This window comes from Rhyacophila brunnea, unplaced genomic scaffold (genome assembly GCF_057557595.1).
Source record: "Rhyacophila brunnea isolate RB1 unplaced genomic scaffold, BYU_Rbru_1.0 scaffold_14, whole genome shotgun sequence".
In the NCBI taxonomy this organism is placed as follows: Eukaryota; Metazoa; Arthropoda; class Insecta; order Trichoptera; family Rhyacophilidae; genus Rhyacophila; species Rhyacophila brunnea.
Genome location: NW_028232796.1, coordinates 19,966,034 through 19,987,616, shown reverse-complemented (window position 1 = coordinate 19,987,616; position 21,583 = coordinate 19,966,034). Strand labels below are relative to the sequence as shown.

General features: G+C 28.8%; 1 protein-coding gene across 1 annotated transcript in view; it reads right to left on the bottom strand.

Annotated features, from left to right (window-relative positions):
- kn (EBF transcription factor knot) overlaps positions 1–21,583 on the bottom strand; it is a 225,956-nt gene that overhangs the window by 180,301 nt on the left and 24,072 nt on the right. Inside the window, exons 3-4 of the mRNA XM_085942363.1 lie at positions 13,719–13,872; positions 10,191–10,254 (exon numbers count right to left, since the gene is read on the bottom strand). Coding sequence (XP_085798489.1) covers positions 10,191–10,254; positions 13,719–13,872 — 218 coding nt within the window. The remainder of the gene's footprint in view (positions 1–10,190; positions 10,255–13,718; positions 13,873–21,583) is intronic.

The following is a 21,583-nucleotide window of genomic DNA, read 5'->3' as shown; positions in this document are numbered from 1 at the left end:
TCGCCGTGGAAGTTGTATTAATAGATTTTTGTTTTACAAGATATGGATCTTAGCCACTCGCTCAACCTATTAGGTCCATACTCTCGTTCCTCGTACCTACATATTTATTTTTAAAGTATCTATGTTTGGACTCAAAATATGGACCTATTGTTAAAAAAATGAAGAAGTGGATTGAAGTGCCTATAAAAACAATGTAATTAAAACCGATACTTATACCTATATTTTTTAATAAAATGAAATAAATAATGTTTAAACTGTAAAAGAAATTTATATACAAATAATTTAGGTCGGAAAACTGTGTAGGTATATTAAATGAAAAAAATATTACACGTGTGTCGTTTATTTTTTTAGCTGCGTATAACGTAGAAATAATTTTGAATACATGCAAATAAAGATGTACGAGTGTGAGTGGTAAATAACATAATAGTACAAAAGTGTATTTACACAGTCGATAAGACGAGTACATAAAATTCCCAGAGGGCTCGTCTAAAGGAACACAGCGCAGTACAAGCCATGAGTATTTACCAACTGCTTGCTATAATACGGTGACATCCGTTTCTTAGCTTTATGGGAATAACTACGTAGGTATTATTTATGTATCACTTTAATCTGCATGCATATAACGGAATTGGCATTCGACTAACTAAGATTTTTGTGGAGGTTAACATTATATTATGAGAAACCAAATTCTGTTCGTTTCGTTTGATTCTGTTTAGCAATGAGACATGACATATTATCAAGGCCCAGAGTTAAACGTTGAAAAATAATATATCTACCTAATTTTAGGTATAAATAATTGGTATTACCATATTATAAACATTCGAGTTTGTAAGCTGATATATTTCAGTCTTTGGTATATAATTATAAAGAGGCGCTTCACGTAGCCTTAACATGACGTGTTTAAGATGCCGTAAAAAACTGTGACATTTCAAAATATTGTATTGTAAGCTCAAGGACTTCCTCACTCTGCATTAATGCTACAAAAGCGATCTACGTACTGCAGGACCAATGGAAGTGGTGCAATCTTTACTTTCCTTGATGCTAGGGCATGGCGAGGTATTTATTTATAAAACTTTAATATATATATTTTAGCCCTTATATCATTACATAGGCATGAGGGTGTAAAATTGTGATCAACTGCAGCATAAGCGTCGTAAAATTAGTAATAACAGGCTTGAATAAATAAAGAAAAGTAGTGCCATATCCACATAATATGTATTTATATGACCGGATATAAATATGTTAAAGATACCTCCTTAGAAATATAAACCTAAACTTATACCGGATATCACGAATAATTTGCTGTTATATTCTCTCAAATATATGCGATAGAAGGCTTTTGAGATAAGGTTGCACTTATTTAAATCTTCTTCAAATTCCTTGAACTGACTGGGTGGCTAATATATTAACGTCCTTGAATGAATGGAAAAATTCAGAGAATATTATAAGAAGAAGTAGTACAGCCTTCCATATTTATTTGTTTAATGTACAGTTATTATTAAAATTCTTTTTGAAAACTTTAATTCAATATTATCCAGCTGTACAGATAAATGGTTGTTGATAAATGTATATTTATCAGTAATACATACCTAGTTAAAAATTAAATAAACGTTATGAAATACATATCGTTTACAAAAAAAATGGTTACATTAAAATGTGACGCCCAGCTATGACTTTTCCTCGATGCCTCTCTCTACCTTCCGTCTACAGTGCCGGTGGGCAGGAGTAACTGGAGCCATACCTGTTCATCTGTACACAGGTACTCACTTTGCCTGTTTTGATGTCGTATTGATAACTTTGCCAGACTGAATATTTGCGTTTTATAGGGTGGTTTATTTCATACCAATACAGCACATTTCGATAACCTGAATTATTAATAAATTTGTTTCTAAGTATCTACTTACTGTAAAAACAAAATATTAATATATTGATGAAGTTATGAAATATTTTTGACTTATTTTACACTCCCTTTTAAAATAGTAACTTGAGATTCTACATTTACTTAAAGGCATCAGATTGACTCAATAAATTTATTGTACGAAATAATAATTATAACATTGCATCACAAAGAATAATATGTACTCTTAATTCGCTATCTAAAAACAATAGTGGAATAAGTCAAAAAACTAGTTTCTAGATAATTGAACTTTAATGATTGCGTCATACAAATGAAATAGTAAACTATATGTTTATCTTCTTTTTTCTGCAGTTAATAATTAGATAATAATGGTAATATGTTTTGTATAAAATTATTATCAATGAATAATCTCAGATATCCATGATATAATGCTTTGAAATTACAAGATAGTTTTAATAAAGCAACAGTAGCATAATATGTCTTTTAAATTAAGTAGGCATTATATTTTTTTTTAAATCTTAGTCTTTCATTATGTAGGTATAACTTTCAGCAATCGAATGAAGTTATAGATGTCATGTTGTGAACATCTTAAACTTATAATTTGTAATGTCCACAATATGTTAAAAAAAAAAAATTGAAATTGAAAAAATACAATCTATCGCGTAATTATAATTGTATCGATAAATAACAATAATTATTAATGTTATCTATTGGATACAATTATTATAAACCCACCAGTGACCAGAAAGTGCATTATTTTTGTTGTAGAAATATTAATTTATTTGGAGACAAAACAATGATAAAATTAAAAATTTTAAGCAAAGAAAAATCGTTGGGCACTGAATCAATAATCATTTCAACTGTCAAAAAACATATTGAAGATATTTTATACTTTTGAACTATTTATCATAATATTATTAATATATAGGCATGCTGATAATAAACATGACAGATACGTCATACACGTCATGATGTGTGGAGATGAGGTAACTCAAATCATTGATAATAAAAACAGATATTTGTTTACCGTTTGGTTATTTGCTACTATCTAGTCTAATTTAAATGATTATTATTTTTGGATTTTTTTCTTCGTTCCATTTAGAATAATAATATTTGCTGCTCTTAAATACCTGTTTTAAATATGTATGTACATATTACATTTAAATAATATCGGATTTAATGGCTATATACCATAACATTTTAATCTGTCATGTTTTAGAGGACATTGCACATATATCACTACAATGCCCTAAATATGAACTTCACAGAGTACAGCTGCGAATTGCGGATATCTATGAGAATGTCGACGAATTGAAGGGTGTCTTGGCGGTGGGTAAGACGGAAGAGCTAGGCAAAATTGTAAAGTTATTTAACAGAAAAGGAGTGAGAACCTGATTGACGGATCCCATTCTAGAAGAGAAGAGGCGATATGACAGCGAGTTGCAGTCAAAGCCTCGGTAAAATCACAAAAAAAAAAAAAATTAATCGTTATAATAGTATACGTATTGACACAATAGATAATATGAGTATATCCGGTCTATTTCTGATTTGTATTCATGTACATAAGTATGACATACGTGTAATACTTAGAAAAATATACTTTTTCTGCAAATACATTCAAAGCCTGCAACTGCAGGTTTTTTCTGTGAGTAATTAAAAATAACGCCAGTTATAATATTCCAATATTGAAATGACGAACAACCTGTTATTATGCTGCATTCACGTAGACGTATACTACACATCTACGTCATGGAATTACCCAGCCGAGAACGGCGCAGCGAATATGGAACACCCACTTAGCCTCGCTTTAGCTACGGTGCTACGGCGCGTAGAAGGACTATGAATTTTATTTTTATTTTCTACATCAAATTTAAACGTTATATCCTTAAAGCATCGTGTAAAGTTTGACTTACATGTTTATAGCGCGGAGTAAAGTAGATAATACAATTTGATGCTAAGTACATGGTGAACTTGCAAATATATATATAAGTGAAAAGATACTTGGATGTATCTCAGTTATTTTAATAGTATGATATAAAAATGTCTTTTAAAAATGTAGTAAGTAAATGAATAAAGATATAATATCAAAATACATACATATTATAATAAACGTATCACATTATAAATTTACGATTTGAAAGAGATATAGCGCAAACGAACACCGTATTATATAAAGAGCATAGCAGTATATTAAAATATTTCCACATTCTCAAATAGTCGTTCAGTTTCTTTTTTTTTTTTTTCAATTATTACTATCAACAATTAAATCGACGATAACAAGGTGTCTCAGTTTCGAAAGTATTTTTTACAATCATATAAACTATTTTAATTAAAATATAACTGACAATGTTATATCTTAATAATAGACACATCAAGATGCATTGTAATTTTATGCCTGTGGATTTGTTTCTGTGTTGTGTTTTGCACCCTGCCGCTGTATTATAAAAAAAAGAAGAAGAAATTGCAAAACTCTATATTTTTGATATTTTATTATTTGGTTATTATTATAGTAAGTACAAAATTGTAAGATCTGTAAGAGGAAATCTTTCCGTATTAAAAAAATATATATACGTCCGTTCTGAGATGAAATATTTGTACTACTAAAAATGCCTTCATCTAGTTTAATAATTTGAGAAATTATATCCTGCAAAGAAATCATAATCATAATAGTATTCCTCGTATAAGTGGGTAGAATACGTTTGTTTGAAATTCACCAAGTGAAAACCAAAGTTGTTGCCAAGTAAATGCGTGATGATGCGGTAGCACTCGGTTCGAATCCCAGGGGCTGAGCGAAACCAAAGCAGCGGACCTTAGAACTTGACCGCACATTTAGAAACTTGCAGCTTACATGGGATCTCGACAAACAGCTCTCTTGGATTATTCAATGTTGCTGCTTACTTACAATGAAAACTCGCAAAACTCATGCTACTTTGTGCCAAGATAATAACAAACAGTAACGTGGCAGTGGTGAAGACTCAATTCTTTACATTTAGGTATAAATAACGATTATCTTTACTTGTGTATAATATTTTTTATTGGTCAAAATGTCAGGTGTCACATAATTATTATAAATTGTTCAAAAGAGAACAAAATGTAAGATATTGCATTTTTTTAGCACATACACACTTAAGGCTTATACCTCAGTTGAGGCATGGTCTAAGAAGATCGTGGCTAGGCGATGCGGGGATTCTGCAAATGACGCGTGCCGAACGAAATATAATTTGTCATATAAATCCATTATGCGTCCATTTAACGTTATGTTTATTGTTCTATTAGTAACAATAATAATATATTCATTGACATGTTTTCTTTTTCAATGTAAATGGGTAACGTTTTTCAGTCATCTTTACATGATTTAAGAATTAATACCCCCGTCGCCATCACGAAACAAATTGACGTGTTCACAGCTCTCAGATTTCCAGCAAGTCCAAAATTTCATCCCACCTATAGTTGAAAATTATTTGCCGTTTCACTGAAGTACCGGCTTAACAGTTATTTTTTTCTCAATGGTAATCTAAATTGTTCGTAACAGAATAGTATTATTCTATTGCAAAGCTATATTTTAAGTATTTTAAGTATCTGCATTATAACACTTTAAAAATACTTCCATTCTTAGGTGCATAGTATTAAAATAAAGTTGGACACCCAATCTTATAATATAATGATTTATTTGATTTTGTCGTTGTCTGATTGTAGGGAATCCATTATTTTTAGAATAATATATTATTATGTAGATATAAAAACGTTAAAAATGACTACGTTCATAGTAATTTTTCATAAAAAATAGTATACTTAAACCCAATTGTGGACAAATAATAATAATTCATATATTACATTTTGAATTAGCTGTATAAATTCCATTTTTTTTTATAATTTCAAATCAATCCGAATTAGCACGAAATATGTCATTTTTGTATGTTTGTTGTAGTAGGTATACTTATCACTGTCTAGATTTGTAGTCTTTATCACTGACATGTAACCTAGGTACTTAAAAACAAAATTACGTCGAATATTATTATAGTGAGTGGCAGAGAATCCTACAGAATCGGCGGCGGCCCACGTAGTCTAATGCGTATGATACTTACTTCTCATCTAAGTGGTTTATCATCAGTCATCACAATACAACATCTAAGTACTTACATATTATATTATTTTCTGAAAGTTTGGGCATTTTACAACGTTTTTCTTAGCTCGTATTTTTATTTTTCCGGTGGTTGTTTGTCCGGTACAAATCTTGCAATTGATTTTTAACTAACTTCCTGACTAGCTAGACATTTGAAACTTTTAGAATACAACAGAACACGATGCCAATGCATTTTTTAAATACTTTTAGCAATCGTTAAGTAGAATTAAAATCATTTTCAGTTAATTCTGCTTTGTATGAAAAGTTATTTCGATACCATTATTAGTTGCTAAGGGGTCCTAGCAACTAAATTATTAATATAAACGTGCGTTTCTATGGAAATAAATATGAAATGACATTTCATTATTCAGTATTTCTATCAAGTACAATTTTTATTGTTCGTTTAACCTAGTCAAGTCAAGTTTATATGATTCAACAGGAAATTTAAAAAAGTTGTATATAAAAATTTCTTTTTATCTTGTATTTATTTGTGATTATTTCAAAATTATTACTACTAATATTTTTTGGCCTCATGGTATATTATATTGTTAAAAAAAATAACCAATTTGACTCATCATCCCTTTGAACTGCAGTTAGTTTACCTAACTCAGATGAAAATAAATGTATTATGAGTATAATAACATTTTAAGAAAGAAAACCAATAAGTATACGATCAGTTTGTATTAATAAACTGATAATTGATCGTATGTATGTAGAAAATAGCCATTTACAAAGATCATACATCAAGAAATATGTATATTTATGTTAAGTGCGATTATAAATTTGTTACTTATATAATATATATCATAATATTACATTATATATTTTTCCGATAATTTCTAAGTTATGCAGAGTTATGCAGAACGTAGACAAAATATGTTACATCATTTTAAACACGATTTTTTTCGCCCAAATTGTAGTCTGGCTGCTTTTTGCATAACTAGTCACTGAATAGGTATCTTATGTTGTATAATTTTACAAAGAGTTAAATTATAATATAAAAATACTATTAGATAATAATTTTATTATATCACTGAGTATATGAAAATTGAAATATATTATGACAACAGCTTTGAGTGAATTGGAATATGTCCCGAAATAATGATTTATAAATAAGTAATCACATTAAAAATAATATTTAAGTTCTATTGGTTTTTCTCAAATTTTTTATTACATTTCAATTCCTTATTGGGTATATTAAAATTTATAGAGATTTTAATGCAATCCGGTACAAATAAATAATACCAATTACACACCAACAAAAGCGAATAATAATGTAAACCACGTGCCACGAGTCAAAAAGGAGTGCAATTGTAATGGTAGACTAAAAAAATCTTTATAGAGTGATAAGAGACAACGATATTATTGTACCGCAGGTGAAGGTACAACATATGGGTAGAGGCATCCAATAAAAACTGGTCCCTGCAGATAACTTTAATTCTTTCCTTAAACTCATGGACGCTACTGTACTTAAAAGGATACCAGTACTCCATAATAAGCTGCCATCTGATGGTAGGTTTATGAAACGGCCTGTATTGTGAATGCACTTATCAATTTAAACATTTTAAATATTTAAAACAAAGTAAAAACAAATATTAATTTAAGATTTGTAAATTGATGTAAACTAAGCTATTAATTTACATGAAATGAAATCAGATTCGCTAATGGTGTTTTGGAAAAATTATATACATTTTAATTAACTATTAATTTTATTCAATGAATAATTACAAGATTTTAGAATGTAACATTTTATATATTAAGGCATTTATTTGATACCTCCCTTAATTTAATATACAAAAACCAATTGCCAGCATTATAACACAATTTGATAAGCATTTCATGTAAGAACTACTAGTTAAAATCGTCGTAATTAAGTAGGATGCCCGTAGCACTCTTATGGTTACAGGTTCAAGACTCGTTAGGTATCGTATTTTTTTTTTTGATTTTTCTAGTACGTATATGTATGAGATGTTTTCAAATTATTTATGTTCAAAATTATATATTTTTTTATAATGATTGTTAAACCATACAAAAATAAAGTCAAACCATGACAATTACTTTAAGTACATAATTCAATATTTAAACACCACCGAAGTGTTTCAATATTTTTAATTGAAGAAACTACAATCACTTCCAATTATTATTAGTAATAATTTTTTATTCTACATACATTATTAATTAATATAAAAACAAACATAATTTGAAAACATATCAGAGAAATATTTAACCATTTGAAAAAAAAATGAAAAAAAATTAATACCCAGCCGGATACGAACCCATGCTCCTGGGATTGGCACCTATGTGCCCTACCAACTACTACGATAAAATCATCTAGTGTTTTAAAACTCTCTCTAAAGTGCTATCTAAATTTTATTGCGTTGTTGTTTGGCATATAGGACACGTACTTGCTAATAATTTAATTCATAAAATCACGAGAAAAAATCTGTACTACATATTTCTCTGAGGTATTTTAAAATTACGTATGTTCAATTAAGACTGTTATATTCGTAAATCTTGTGAATTATTCGTTGAATAAAAAAATAGTTTATTAAAAATAATTGTTCATAATGGCTGTATAATGGAATGATATTAGAATGTATTAGAATGTTTTTCATCTTTTTAAATATGATTGATTAAACCTTCTTTTCTTATCACGACAGGTGTTAAAGATGTGTTTCACACGATGTGATTCCAGATGCTCTGGAATCTTTTTTATAGTTAGAAAATACCTCAGCTGCAACCATCTGTAAGACTTTTTTACTATGTATTAATTAATACCATAATTGTATTTCAAAGTGTGCATGTCAGTTATGGACGTAATATAAAAAGAAGATAAATCCCATTATGGTAAATTCAAGGAACGAATCACCTGTTGGATAACTGTTGTCTTTGCCAGACTAATGATATCGTAAATTAATATGATTATGTTTATTTAACACTTTGTGTTTTCTATGGTTAAAATTATAACGTGTTTCTTTGATTTATAGCTCAATAAGCATCAATGGAATATTCAACAATATTACCATCTGTAAACGAAGAATATAATATTAACAATTATTATCTGTTTTATATAAAAAAAAAAGTTATTCATACCGTTTTAATTTCATATATATTGCCATTTTTAAAATATGTCACCCATTAAAATTAAACATAGATTTTTATTCAAAATTATTTAAATTTTGATGGTTTATTCTATTATTCAATTATTATATATAAAATCCGGTCATAAACAATTTAAAAAACTTAATTTTTAATCGATGATCTATCTGTTGACATTTTTATGGGGCTTGAATACCAGGTATAATATAATACAATATTATATTGTTTTAATTACTATAGGATAATAGCTTTCTTTCAAATAATAACTTTACTAATGTAATGGTACGTTTTGAAATTAGTTTCTACTAAATTTTTAATATATTTTAATTGATATATTATACAAAACATTGCACAAAACTTCGAATGTAATATTTGAGCTGAATCTATTATTTACACTATTTTTTTAGAGGCAATAACTGATCTATCTACAGCTACACTTATATCAAGATGGATTAACGTTAACCTTTTGGTTATTTTATATGTTAAAAACTGTTCAATCTTCGACTGAATAAATCAATACCAATGAGTCGCTCTTTCACTAATAGAACTCATTTATTGAAAAGTCGAATACTTCCATTTAGGCACTCGAAGTATTACGTTTTATAAATTTAGATATCAATTTAATTTTGGTTTTCTGTTTTAGATCAATGACTGGTATTTTGTTTATTCTATTGTGATATTTATTTAATAGAATTTTAATATTGTATTGCATTGTTTAATTTTTTACTGTTTTTATTGTTATAATTTTATGTACCTAAGTCATTCGTATTTATAACTTAAACATACTTATATAAAATATTATTTTAAAGTACATGCACCGTTTATAAATAAATAAATAAATGACGTGTATTTGATACAGACTGAAGATAGCATTGAAGCAAATAAAACCTAAGTTAATAGAACCTCTACCCTTTGTTGTATGATAATTATTGTTAATTGTTTAAGTATGTACCAATCAGTTGTATTTTGAATTGTCTAATTAATATACCAAGATCTTTGAACAACATATTTCAAAATATTTAATGACCGTAACTGTTATATATTATAGTAATACAATATACGAAACGTATTTTCTTATGTTAGGTAGTGTATTTAAAATTATTGACTTACCATTTGCGTATAGCAGTTGCAGTCTGTATTGTATTCCATTATTTGTTTTTTGTCCTTCGGTTTCCTTAAAAAAAATAAAAATAAAACACTGTAAAAATCATGTTTAGTAAGTAGTGTTTGGCAAAACATTATTGTTTTTTTTTACTTAATACCACTAGATATTTAATGTACATGAATACATGTTTATCTGAACTCTATATTAGGCATTTCAATAAGGGCCATTCTTACAGATTTTTATCAGATGTCAGATAATAATTTAACTTTTCGGTTCAGATATTTCATAATATAATAGTTTATATTACATACTGTACCTATATTAACGTTAATATTATAATAGACAAAGAAAATGGTAGAAAATTACTCACATTTCACCTATTTTAATATACACAGGTACGAGAAAAAATATTGCAGAATATAATATAGAGTAGTGACTATGTTAAGACTAACGTGCTAACGAACGTTTCGACGTAATATATTCTTCAGTGTTATTACATTTTAAATTTTATAAACTATTTATTTTCTGCTATTCTTATTTACAAATGTCCAGAAACGTCAGAATGACATGCATGTCACATAAGCGGAAGATAAACGTTCTATCAAAACGTTACACGGTATTGTTTTTTTTTGTATTATTTATTCTGTCGAGTGGCTTTTTACAAAATGCCATTTTAAAAACTCTTTGTTTCAAATGTAATTACATTAAAACCAGAAGCAATGTCATTTTTAATTACATTTTTTATACGAGGGTCAATTTCTTTGACATTTTTCTGCATATATGTTTTTTCATTTTTTTGAAGTATAATAATATATCAATTGTAACAGTGATATACGTTTTGGTGACTTTGACTTTGTGTAAGTTTTACTAAAGCACACTTGTGGTCCCAAAAATGGCAAAAAAGGAAATAAACGTTATTGAAAAACCGAAGGGTTAATTCACCAATATATAATATATAAAATGAGGCCAGTTAAGACAGAAATTTACTAAGAGTATGAATACTCAACCAAAAGGATAATATAAAATATTTTAATGACTTGCCAATATTCTACGAAAAAAAGACTGCTTTTTTTGTTTCAAAACCCGTCATATACCTATATCATGGGCGAGGGGTGAATGTAGGCTGTTGAGATCCGACATAAACAGTGTACACTAAATTTTGTCAGTAATTTTTATGTGTTTTAATTTAACTAAGAGTACATAGTTTTTAAAAATCATTTGAATCCTTCATTAACCAAACCATAACAGATTTGGTATGCTATGGGTGATCCGACAATAATAGTGTACACTTTTTCAGTCATACTTATTTGTTTTTGTTGAATTAAGATTACATAATATTACATATTACAAAAGACCTTTCGCCACTGATATACGTATATTATATAAAAATAGTAAATAATATAAAAAAAAATTATTTAGTAAGTATATAACAATATTTTTTATCACTTATCCTCATATTATGTAGTTAAATAAACAGATGAAGCGCTTCTACAGAAAAAAAAATCACGAAATGGTTTTTCAAAGAATACGATGCAATTCGATAAAATAATTATCATATCATGTTACCTACTATTTTATTTCTTTCATAACTGAAACATAATTACCTCATACGGTTAGTGCAAATGGCATACTAAAATTAACTATGCTCCGAACTGCACTTATCTTTTTCTTCTAGGTCTACGTAAATGAATGAAACTGAAATCTTGTGATAGAAGTCAGTGTGCCACATTAATCTCATGCCATATTACTTATTTTATAACATTAAATTTATCAGTAGGTACAGTAGCAAATTCGTAAGTCTTGAATCACTACATCCATTGATAACACTAATATTAAGGTTAGTATTCGTACATTTATAATTAGAATCAGTAGACACCCAACTAAAAAAGGCATCTTTATTATTGAATCACAAACTTTCTAAAAAAAATAATTAAGAAACAAGTTATATTCTAATTTTAAAAGATTCAATCATCAGCTCATTTTATTTTTTTCCTTTTAATTTATATTTGTATATGTATTTTATCGTGAATGAATAAGAAGTAATTGAAAATTATACCTACAGTTAATTAGAATACGTATGTTTTATGTTATACAAGTGTTACTTGTGGTACCTGTACGTTGACGATTACTGTCTGTCAAATGATGTGACATTTTTTTATTAATAGTGCAGTGTTAATGATGACAGAATAAGTAATGAATAAAACTAGAGTATATTTTTATTATATGTAGTAAATTATCTCTCGGCTAATACGTATATTTTTAATACATGTATTAATTGTGGATAGAAAAATTGTATTTAATTTCAATTATTTTTCAATTTATTCAAGACTAATTACCAGAGAATACAGAATTAATGGAAACTGAAACGCCTAATGGGTATGGACTAACAGGCAACCAACCTCAAGTGTGGTAGAATATGGGATAAACTTAGGAAACTCGTTTAAAAAATACGTTATTCTGAGCTTGTCCTTCGTTCTGACAACTGCTCTCGGTTTATCCACTGAAACTCATTTACTATTGGTGTATTTGAAGGTTAAAATATACACTATTGTACATCGATAATGTGTGTTTATTTTTCAAAATATTGTGTATATGGGGTAAAGCCTACATGAATTATATTTATTAAAATCTGTTCTGTGCTGAATCTCTTATACGTCATAATGTAGCAGTTACTATTAAAAATACATAATTTAAATAATTTTAGATAATAATACATAGTTATGTAGGTATTAAAAATTAAGACATCCGAATCAATAGCTTAATTGTTTAAAACATTCGCCTGACAAGAGAGTAAATGAGTGATTGAATTCCACTCTGTCTATGATAAGATACCTTTCGAAGGCTTTTCAAAGTTATTGCGTTTATTATAAATTGCGTTAAAATAAAATAATTCAATAATTTTTTAGCTTTTTTGTAAACTGTATAAATAATGGATGCCTTTAATTGTATTATCGAATATAATATCTATGGGAAAATGTCTCGAACCAAAGTTAAATTCATTAATTTGTAAGATATATACAATAATTATTATTTAGAGTAGTTCAACGTGTAATAGAAAGGTACATACTAATTATAACCCTGTAATACTACAAAAGAAACCAAGAAATACGACACAGAAAAGGTCGCCAAGTTGATTAAATTGGCAATAGTTCGGACAACTCACTACTCAGGGAGTGGTATAACCACGATAATGTAGTCAAACGGTATTGTCACCGTATAGAAATGAGTATAGGACCGCTCTAAAATCTTTACTCGTCAAGTTCAACGGAAGTGCCTACATGAACGCAAATAACTAGGTCCCGAGAATAATGAAATGTCCTGGTATTGGTCCTGGTTGATGATGATAATGGTTATTTACGCGATATATAAATGGTGTGAATAAATTACAATAATATTATGATAATTGTGAAAACTCATTTTTTGGAAAGTATTTTCATATTTATATAATAATTATAATTACTATACATATAAAATTTAAAATTAAATCTTATAAAATATGTACATATCAGTGATAGTAAATATGATTGACTCACCTGATCTTTTTCGATAAATCCAATAAACGCGGTCCTCTCGATTTCAATAGGTTGGCCAGCCCTGTCGTAAAGAGCCACAACAAAGTGGAAGAAATTGCTTTTTCTAAGATTGCTAGGCGGTTGCTTCTCGAAATGGGCTCTTCCAACTCCAATACTGCAAAGAAAGAAGAAGAAGAAATAGTTAAATGTTCATTTTGCTATCATGATACATATTATATTTATTTATAATTTTAATGGTGTTGACTCTTAGTTCTTGATAGGGACACATATTTATAAACCCACGTCCAGACCAAAATACATCACAAAGATAATACATACATTCGGTAAACATTATATATAAACCATTTACAACATTTGGATTGAAATCATTAAATGTTTTTTTTATACATATAGATTTTTATATAAATTTATTACAATTTCATCGGAAGAAGCAACGTGTGTTTTTGTGGAATGTTACTTTGTTTAAAGTGCGCAAATTTATAATATATGAACTACTGCACAAACTAAATTTTGTTTAATAACAATATTTGTAGGTGTAGACATGCTTTGAGTTTCAACAATTAATGATTGTGCACGTCTATTTGCGTACCTACCACCAAAAGTTTTCAAATAATTGTATAATTTATTTATGATTATTTGTATATTGGTTTTAACAGGATTTAAGATAAGGTACAATATCTACTTATGTTGTAGCTATTCACTCTACATACCTATTAATTACAATCAGGACCGGGTGTTGTTTCTTAGATAGGCATTGTCAACTAAAATCAATTATCATGATCATGATTTTGATCATGTCTGGCTAAGATACAGTCACAAGTCACGACAACGCAGACGCTGTTACATCAAAACAGGTCTAACTCGATTCCAAATGTATTCAATTTGAATTATTTTATGCCATTGGAATGGTCTTATCTTGGATAAAAAAAAATACAATTGGAGATTCTAATCGGATTTATTTGGGATCAAGTAAGCTGCGTCGACGTCAGACAACTTCAGTGTCGTGTATCTGAAACCTAAGCGTACTAAACCGGGTTTTATCATCATTAAATTATATGCATTGTGTACTTTGCAGAATGTTTTATTTTAATTTACCTAATAAGTGATAAAAGTTCAGTTTAGAATAGGAAATAAAAATTCACAATTTTCGCTCCAATGTGAAGCAATATAATATGTAAATATACGTTTTTATGAAATATGGTCGTTAACCATTCATTGAATACTTTCATAGCCGTGAGAAACTATTTTGTCACCTGTCGCTTAATTTATTGACCTCGAATGCTGATAAAACTGTAGTAACTGTATTTTATATGATAATTGTCATATTTGGTAAAATTATAATAAATTCGTAAGTAAGGTAAGTAAGCGAGATACCTAAATATACAGTCTTGTTATATTAACCTCTTTCATGTGGTTAATTTAAACTATTGAAATAATAATAGTATAATAAAGTTTTATATACTTATTAAGCAGTTTGTTTACTCGGTACTTTAATGAAAAAAACATTGGTTTTTTAGTTATTATAAATTTATCAATGACCACAGATATTGTTACCACCATTTATTTACCACAATAATTCAAAGAATAATGACAAATATTTTTTAAAAGTGTATGTATATTTTTCTCTTTTGATGTAAACAGATATTATTTTAGAGTGGGTAAGTTGCAAAAAGATGACACATCTCAAAACTAAATATTTTTTTTATTTGTCAAAAAAATTTATGTTTATTTAACGGGTGATGGATAAATTATATTATTTGTCATAAACACGCACCGAAATAAGTAAATTTTTCACACGGTAGTCATGAGAAATTCAAGCGAAAAATTCTTTGGACTCGACACGACGACAGGCGTTTAGCCGGACAATATGATTAATAATGATGGTGGTGTCTCTTTGACCGCACCCCATTGTTTTCTTTCTCTACTGGAGTTTTGCATCCCCCATTGAACAAATAGCAAAATGACAGTTGAGGGAATTATGTCATTTTAGTTACTACAATAATACATTATTTTGTCTAGTATGAAATAGGTCCGAACTAAGATATTTGGGCCTGCTTTTCAAAAAAATGCCTAGAATTGAGATCCTAACATTAAAATAAAGATAAACTTACTTTAATTTTTGATCGGCTTTACAATGGAACGAGAAATGATTATTTGTTAATCATTTTATTATGGATTCCATGCTCTTGATTCTGGGTTTGTCTTTTGGAATAATACCAACACTCAAACATTGCCCAAACGAACAGATATTTTACTACTTAGCCACAAAGGTCGTGTTAAATATGATGTATCTACATAAAATAAAATATCGATAAAATATTACTTTGTATGTCAATACGTTTTGATATATTGGTCTACAAGTCTTAAACTAAGTCAATTTTTAGTTGAACTTATGTAAGTGGATTTATTATAAATATTAATAAATAAAAAATATTAGGAATATTCGTTAAAATTAAAGTGACCATTCATTAAAATATATTTTTTTAAATTATATATTAATAATAATTATATTTTTATAATTAAATATGTAACAATTAGAAAATAAATATTCCTCTTCATATTACTAACTCTTTCAAAACACACACATTGAACAAACAACATTTAGATTTTTTAGATCCTTATTTAAAATCTATAACCAAAGGGTTCAGTACAAACATTCTACCGCTACTCCATTGCGGATATTGATATTATAGTCGTAGGTGTAGTGGCCCTGTGCGATGACCCGAGACTTTTTTCCAGGACGTTACGGACTCCGGCAATTCTCAAGAAAGTTGTCATAAATATTATATCACTCACAATTATTTTGGTCATGTAAATTTAGACAAATTATATGTCATCGTTATTTACGTCCGAAACAATTATGGGAAAATAATGTAGTTTTTGCCTTTTTATTTAATGCTATGAAATTCGTTCTTTAGCTCCCCATCGATTTGATTTTTTTTCTATCTAAATCGTCTAAATATTGAAACAGCTGATTTTGAAAAAAATGTGTGCATGGATGAACAGCATAGGTTATTGTCTATTTAGTGGAAGTCAGCGGCAAACAAATTTTGAAAATAGCCGATATACTAGATTATAGTTTTTTTAGGTTAGGTTACCATTCTTGAATTCATGAATCTTACCTAAATCGGCTATAAAATTGCCGCTGTTCCCGCCTGGCTTTCAGTAAACAGACTTGTACCACAGGATTTTTAGAAAACGGCGATTGTATTATGTTTAGCACTGCATTTTTGTACTTATTATATAAATTTTAATAAGTAATAAAAAAATATTAACTATTACTGCACTTAAATTACAATACTTGTAATCCGGCCCTGCGTAAATATAACAGTAATAATATTTGACATTGCGAAAAATGCATAAGAATGTGGCATATTAAAATTTATTACTCATAAACCATAACACACCTCTTTTCTATTACCAACCCTTTGAGTACACATGCGAGAAATTTCGTTTGCGAAATGTCCCGCTGTGAAACCGTAAGTGAACCGACTATGTGAATGCACAATGAATACAAGTGCGCTAATCCCATTTGGTTTGTTTGACTTTGTTAGGACTTAGCAGGTAGATACTTAAAACTTTACTTTGTGTTTTGATTGTTATGAATAAGAAACGATAATGTGGGAAGAGTTCCTATACGGACAATAAACTGAACCTACGCAGAAATTATTAGGTAGAAATTTAATAAGTATAATATAAACTTAATTTCTTGTATGTAAATGTTTGTTTTTAATTGTAATGATTTGTATAGGTACATGTTTCTACCAAAAAACACAAAAATAAAAGAAGTGGGTTACCTTCTGGACGAAGTTGTCAAAAAGTAAAATTCTTCATGTCCGAAATTGTACGTAATAATGCAGTTGTCCATTTAATAAATAGTTCACCGAGAACGGTTGTATTAAAAACCTATGATCGTAAATACGTAATATAAATGAGACATTGGTAATACAAAGGAGACAAAAAAAGATCAATAGGTAAGTAAATTAGATATTGTACAATCATATCGTATATATTTATATACAATTCTGAATGATTCCAAAGTACATGCTCATAAGTATCAAGTCAGCGTTATTATTAGCTGATATTTATTTTATACTAATCAATATTGAATGAATTTTCTTATTGTATCTAATAAAATTAGAACATTACCGTCTGCAATGCTCCTCGAACAACACGTCATGTGTTGATATCAATGCTATAGGCCATTTATTTCCGCTACGAGAGCTCACGGTGAATTGTTATACGGAAAAAGGTAATAATAACATGTACAACCATTCATAAACCTAGATGAGATGGAGAAATATGGGATAAATTTAAACACGTGTTAAAAATATGTTATTTTCAATACATACGTCTGTAATAGTTATTATGTGTACGTTTAATAAACTATTTTCTATTCGAAGAATACCTAATTCACAAGATTTGAGAATGTAGCATTCTTTAGTTGCTAATATCAGCGTAATTTGTAATTCGCTTCAGTTGCAAGACAATTATTATGTGTTAGTTATAATTAAGTAGGGTCCAGTCTGCCGGCATATATTTTTTTTTAAAGATATGTATGTTTCAGGCGTATTTTTAATTTATCTATGCGTAACTTTGTAACGTAAACGAAAAGGGCATTTAATATTACTAATATTTAAGAACACTCAGCAGTACATATTTATATTTCCTGCGCTTTATGGCCTGACGGTTATTTAGTAATAAATCAAAAGTGATTTCAATTCCCTTGTCATGGCTTTAGCATTTTATTAGGTAGTAATGAAAAATGTGATTTTTGTCTCGGTTGCAATCGTAAACTGTACCTACTTAGGTGCATCAATAATAATGAATAGCTTTCTCTCGCTCTACACATTCCCGACAATGTCTAGTATTCTGCCAAAACTATCAAAAATATTACCAATATAAATTAATCTGTAAACATGGTTGAATTTGTTCTTTTCACCTATTAAAAAAAAAAACACTTGGTCTGCGTCTAGATTTAGATCTTATGAAAATAGTCAAAATACTGATCAAAATGTAAATATTTACGAAATCACAGCGAGAATCGTATAATATGTATGCATAAAAACCACAAGATATGGCAAATTATACTATTTATTGATTCCAATGATTATTTAAATAAATAATGTAAGTATTTCTACGGAATAGATTGAAGTGGATGTAAATTATACGCTAATAGTAAAAACGTAGAGGGGACACGAGCCGTGAGCCAAACTACAAATTGAAGGGGGGGGTCAAAGGTCCTTCTCTATAGGATCGCGTGTAGTATTCCGTAAAATGTACACAATATTATTTAATGTAGTTTTATAATCAAGCATTTTACGCGGTGATCATTTGACCGAATCGCTCGTTCTAATTTTTACTCATTGGTACAAAACCGCATTATTCATTATATTTGCAAGTTTTTTTATTTATTATTCTATTTGTAAATCCGCCAATCACACGTTAACCAAACCCAATGAATGCAATTTATTGCAAATATAAATAACCGTTTTTTTTCAAAGTTAATTTATTCTAAACGTTATAGGCAATACATAGTAGATATTAGATATGTATATAAAAGCAGTTCCATAGAGAATACTTTTAATTCCAATTATTCACTCTCAGTCTATAATAAGAAAATATATATATGACCTAAATTTAGTACATATCTACATGCAGTAGTATAATTATCAAGAATATGTGAACAGTGCCTTAACCCCAAGGGATTCAATAATTACATTGATGAATAATCAATTTGTATCGTACCACTTCTAGTCTAATAAAACCAGAAAGAAATCTTGACACTATTATTTTTATCAACTACTCAATTCATATTAACAAAGTCAATGTAAATCAGAATACCTTTGATGAAGGAACTTCTAGACTCTAGAGACTCGGTACCTGGAAGCTATTATATCTCTTTCCGTAGGACAAACTTGTTTTAAATAAAAACTACTATTTCACCATTTACTGATATAATTAACAACCAATTTTATTTGTATAGTTGTACAATCATAAATCGTCCGGTGTTTGAATTTAGAACTAAGCTCATTCGCTAAGACTCGTCTACTGATAAAAACTATTGAATGATATTATGACAAATGTCAGCATGTGGCGCCCTCAGTCACAAATTATACTGGTGGATCTATATCAGACGCGTATACAGAAACATGGTTTCAGGAGGTCCATTTTGAAAAAAATAATAATAATGATTGAGTAATGTGGCAGGAAGAGGCGGGGTTAATAAAATCTCACAGGTGCCTACTACATAAAGCTTCTCGTTATTTCAACTGCGGACTTTTGTATTCGGGCACATTCTTTACAACTAGACACTTTGAGTCTAGCGATGGATACATGGTCTGCAACTATAGCTACACGTGATTGCAAATGCGCGTGGACTAACGGTCATAATTGTAATGATTATTACTATTATTAGTATCCATTTGTGTTGTCCGCTCTGTTTTGCCTTAGAAATACCGTATTAGTATATTAAACCAAACATTGGATTTGGTGTCTCAGATGGTTGTACCAATTCATGAGTTCCACTGAAACAAGCCGTGTGTGTCATAGATTTCCAAGAGAAGACGGTTTAACTTATTGAGAAGGTTGTTCGACAGGCAACGACCCCCTGTTATGAGATCCTGACGAAGAAGAAGCAGAAGTAATATATAATTACTATTAAATCTATTACACGTATCTATTAAGAAAATCTATTACACTTAATTATAAAAATATTGATATCACGACCACTTTCAGGTAGCCAGGGAAAAAATGAAACATTAGTTTTTGTAAAATCTATTTAAGTTAGGTTAGGTTAGGTCATTATTTCGTTGTACCTAGGCACCCAATCATTTTGAACATATTATATTGATTAAGATGAGATATCCTAAGCTTGCCGGTAACACCAAGTCAAGTCCCGTTTATTTTAGGCTTTCTAGCCTGTGTATTAGGAATGCAAAAATTATGTTTATAATTTGATTTATTATGGCGTATTGAAAATCTGTGCTATTAAAAATCTATCAACATAATACAGATAGGACAATGTCAATATTAAATTTAAATTTTTCCTGAAAGGTCATAGTTATATTTATCGTCGTTCTGTTTTGTCATCGAACTATATTTTTTTTTTAATTATATTTTTTAATTATACCTACTATAACTTTGTCCTCATTCCTAGATCTATTCTAAAGCTAAGTAGGCAGTACTAAAACACATCAGTAATTATTGAAATCGTATTTAAGAAGAGAAATATAAAATAAATCGACCGAAGTAACGTACATATTGAACGTACCTATATCAGTTATAGATTATTTAATTAGGTTTCTAAATTAATGGAAAAACCTCTACAGATGTATATAATTTACAATAATAATATGTGACTTTGTTTACATGTTTAAATATCCCAGTAGGGTGACTGTACTTTGTCCAAATTGGAACGAGCGACCAAAACGATCGTCGAATCGAATTTATTAGCTACACTCCTGATTATTCCATGTTATTTCGATTTCGATTATTACTAAGCAATATACACACGGCACGTAGACATAGTCAATTATCTGAGAACTGAGCTATGCAAAATAAATAAATATTTTTTTTACAAAGGTTCATTATTATTTGATTAGATACAAAATTTAAATTACACTTAGGTATTAGGTAAATTCAGGTTAGTATTACACAGATATTTAGTTAAAAAGTTATTTGTCAAATTAAAATTCTCATGCAATAATTGAAAATCGAATTTAATTAGCTTTTCGATGTCGTATTTGGGATGGCGACCGTCACTAAAGACATCGTGTACCTATACACTACGCTTATTTTCTATGACCGGCCTTCGAAATTTTGCAAAGAATCGTAGAGCATGTAAACGCGCTTATGGCCTGATT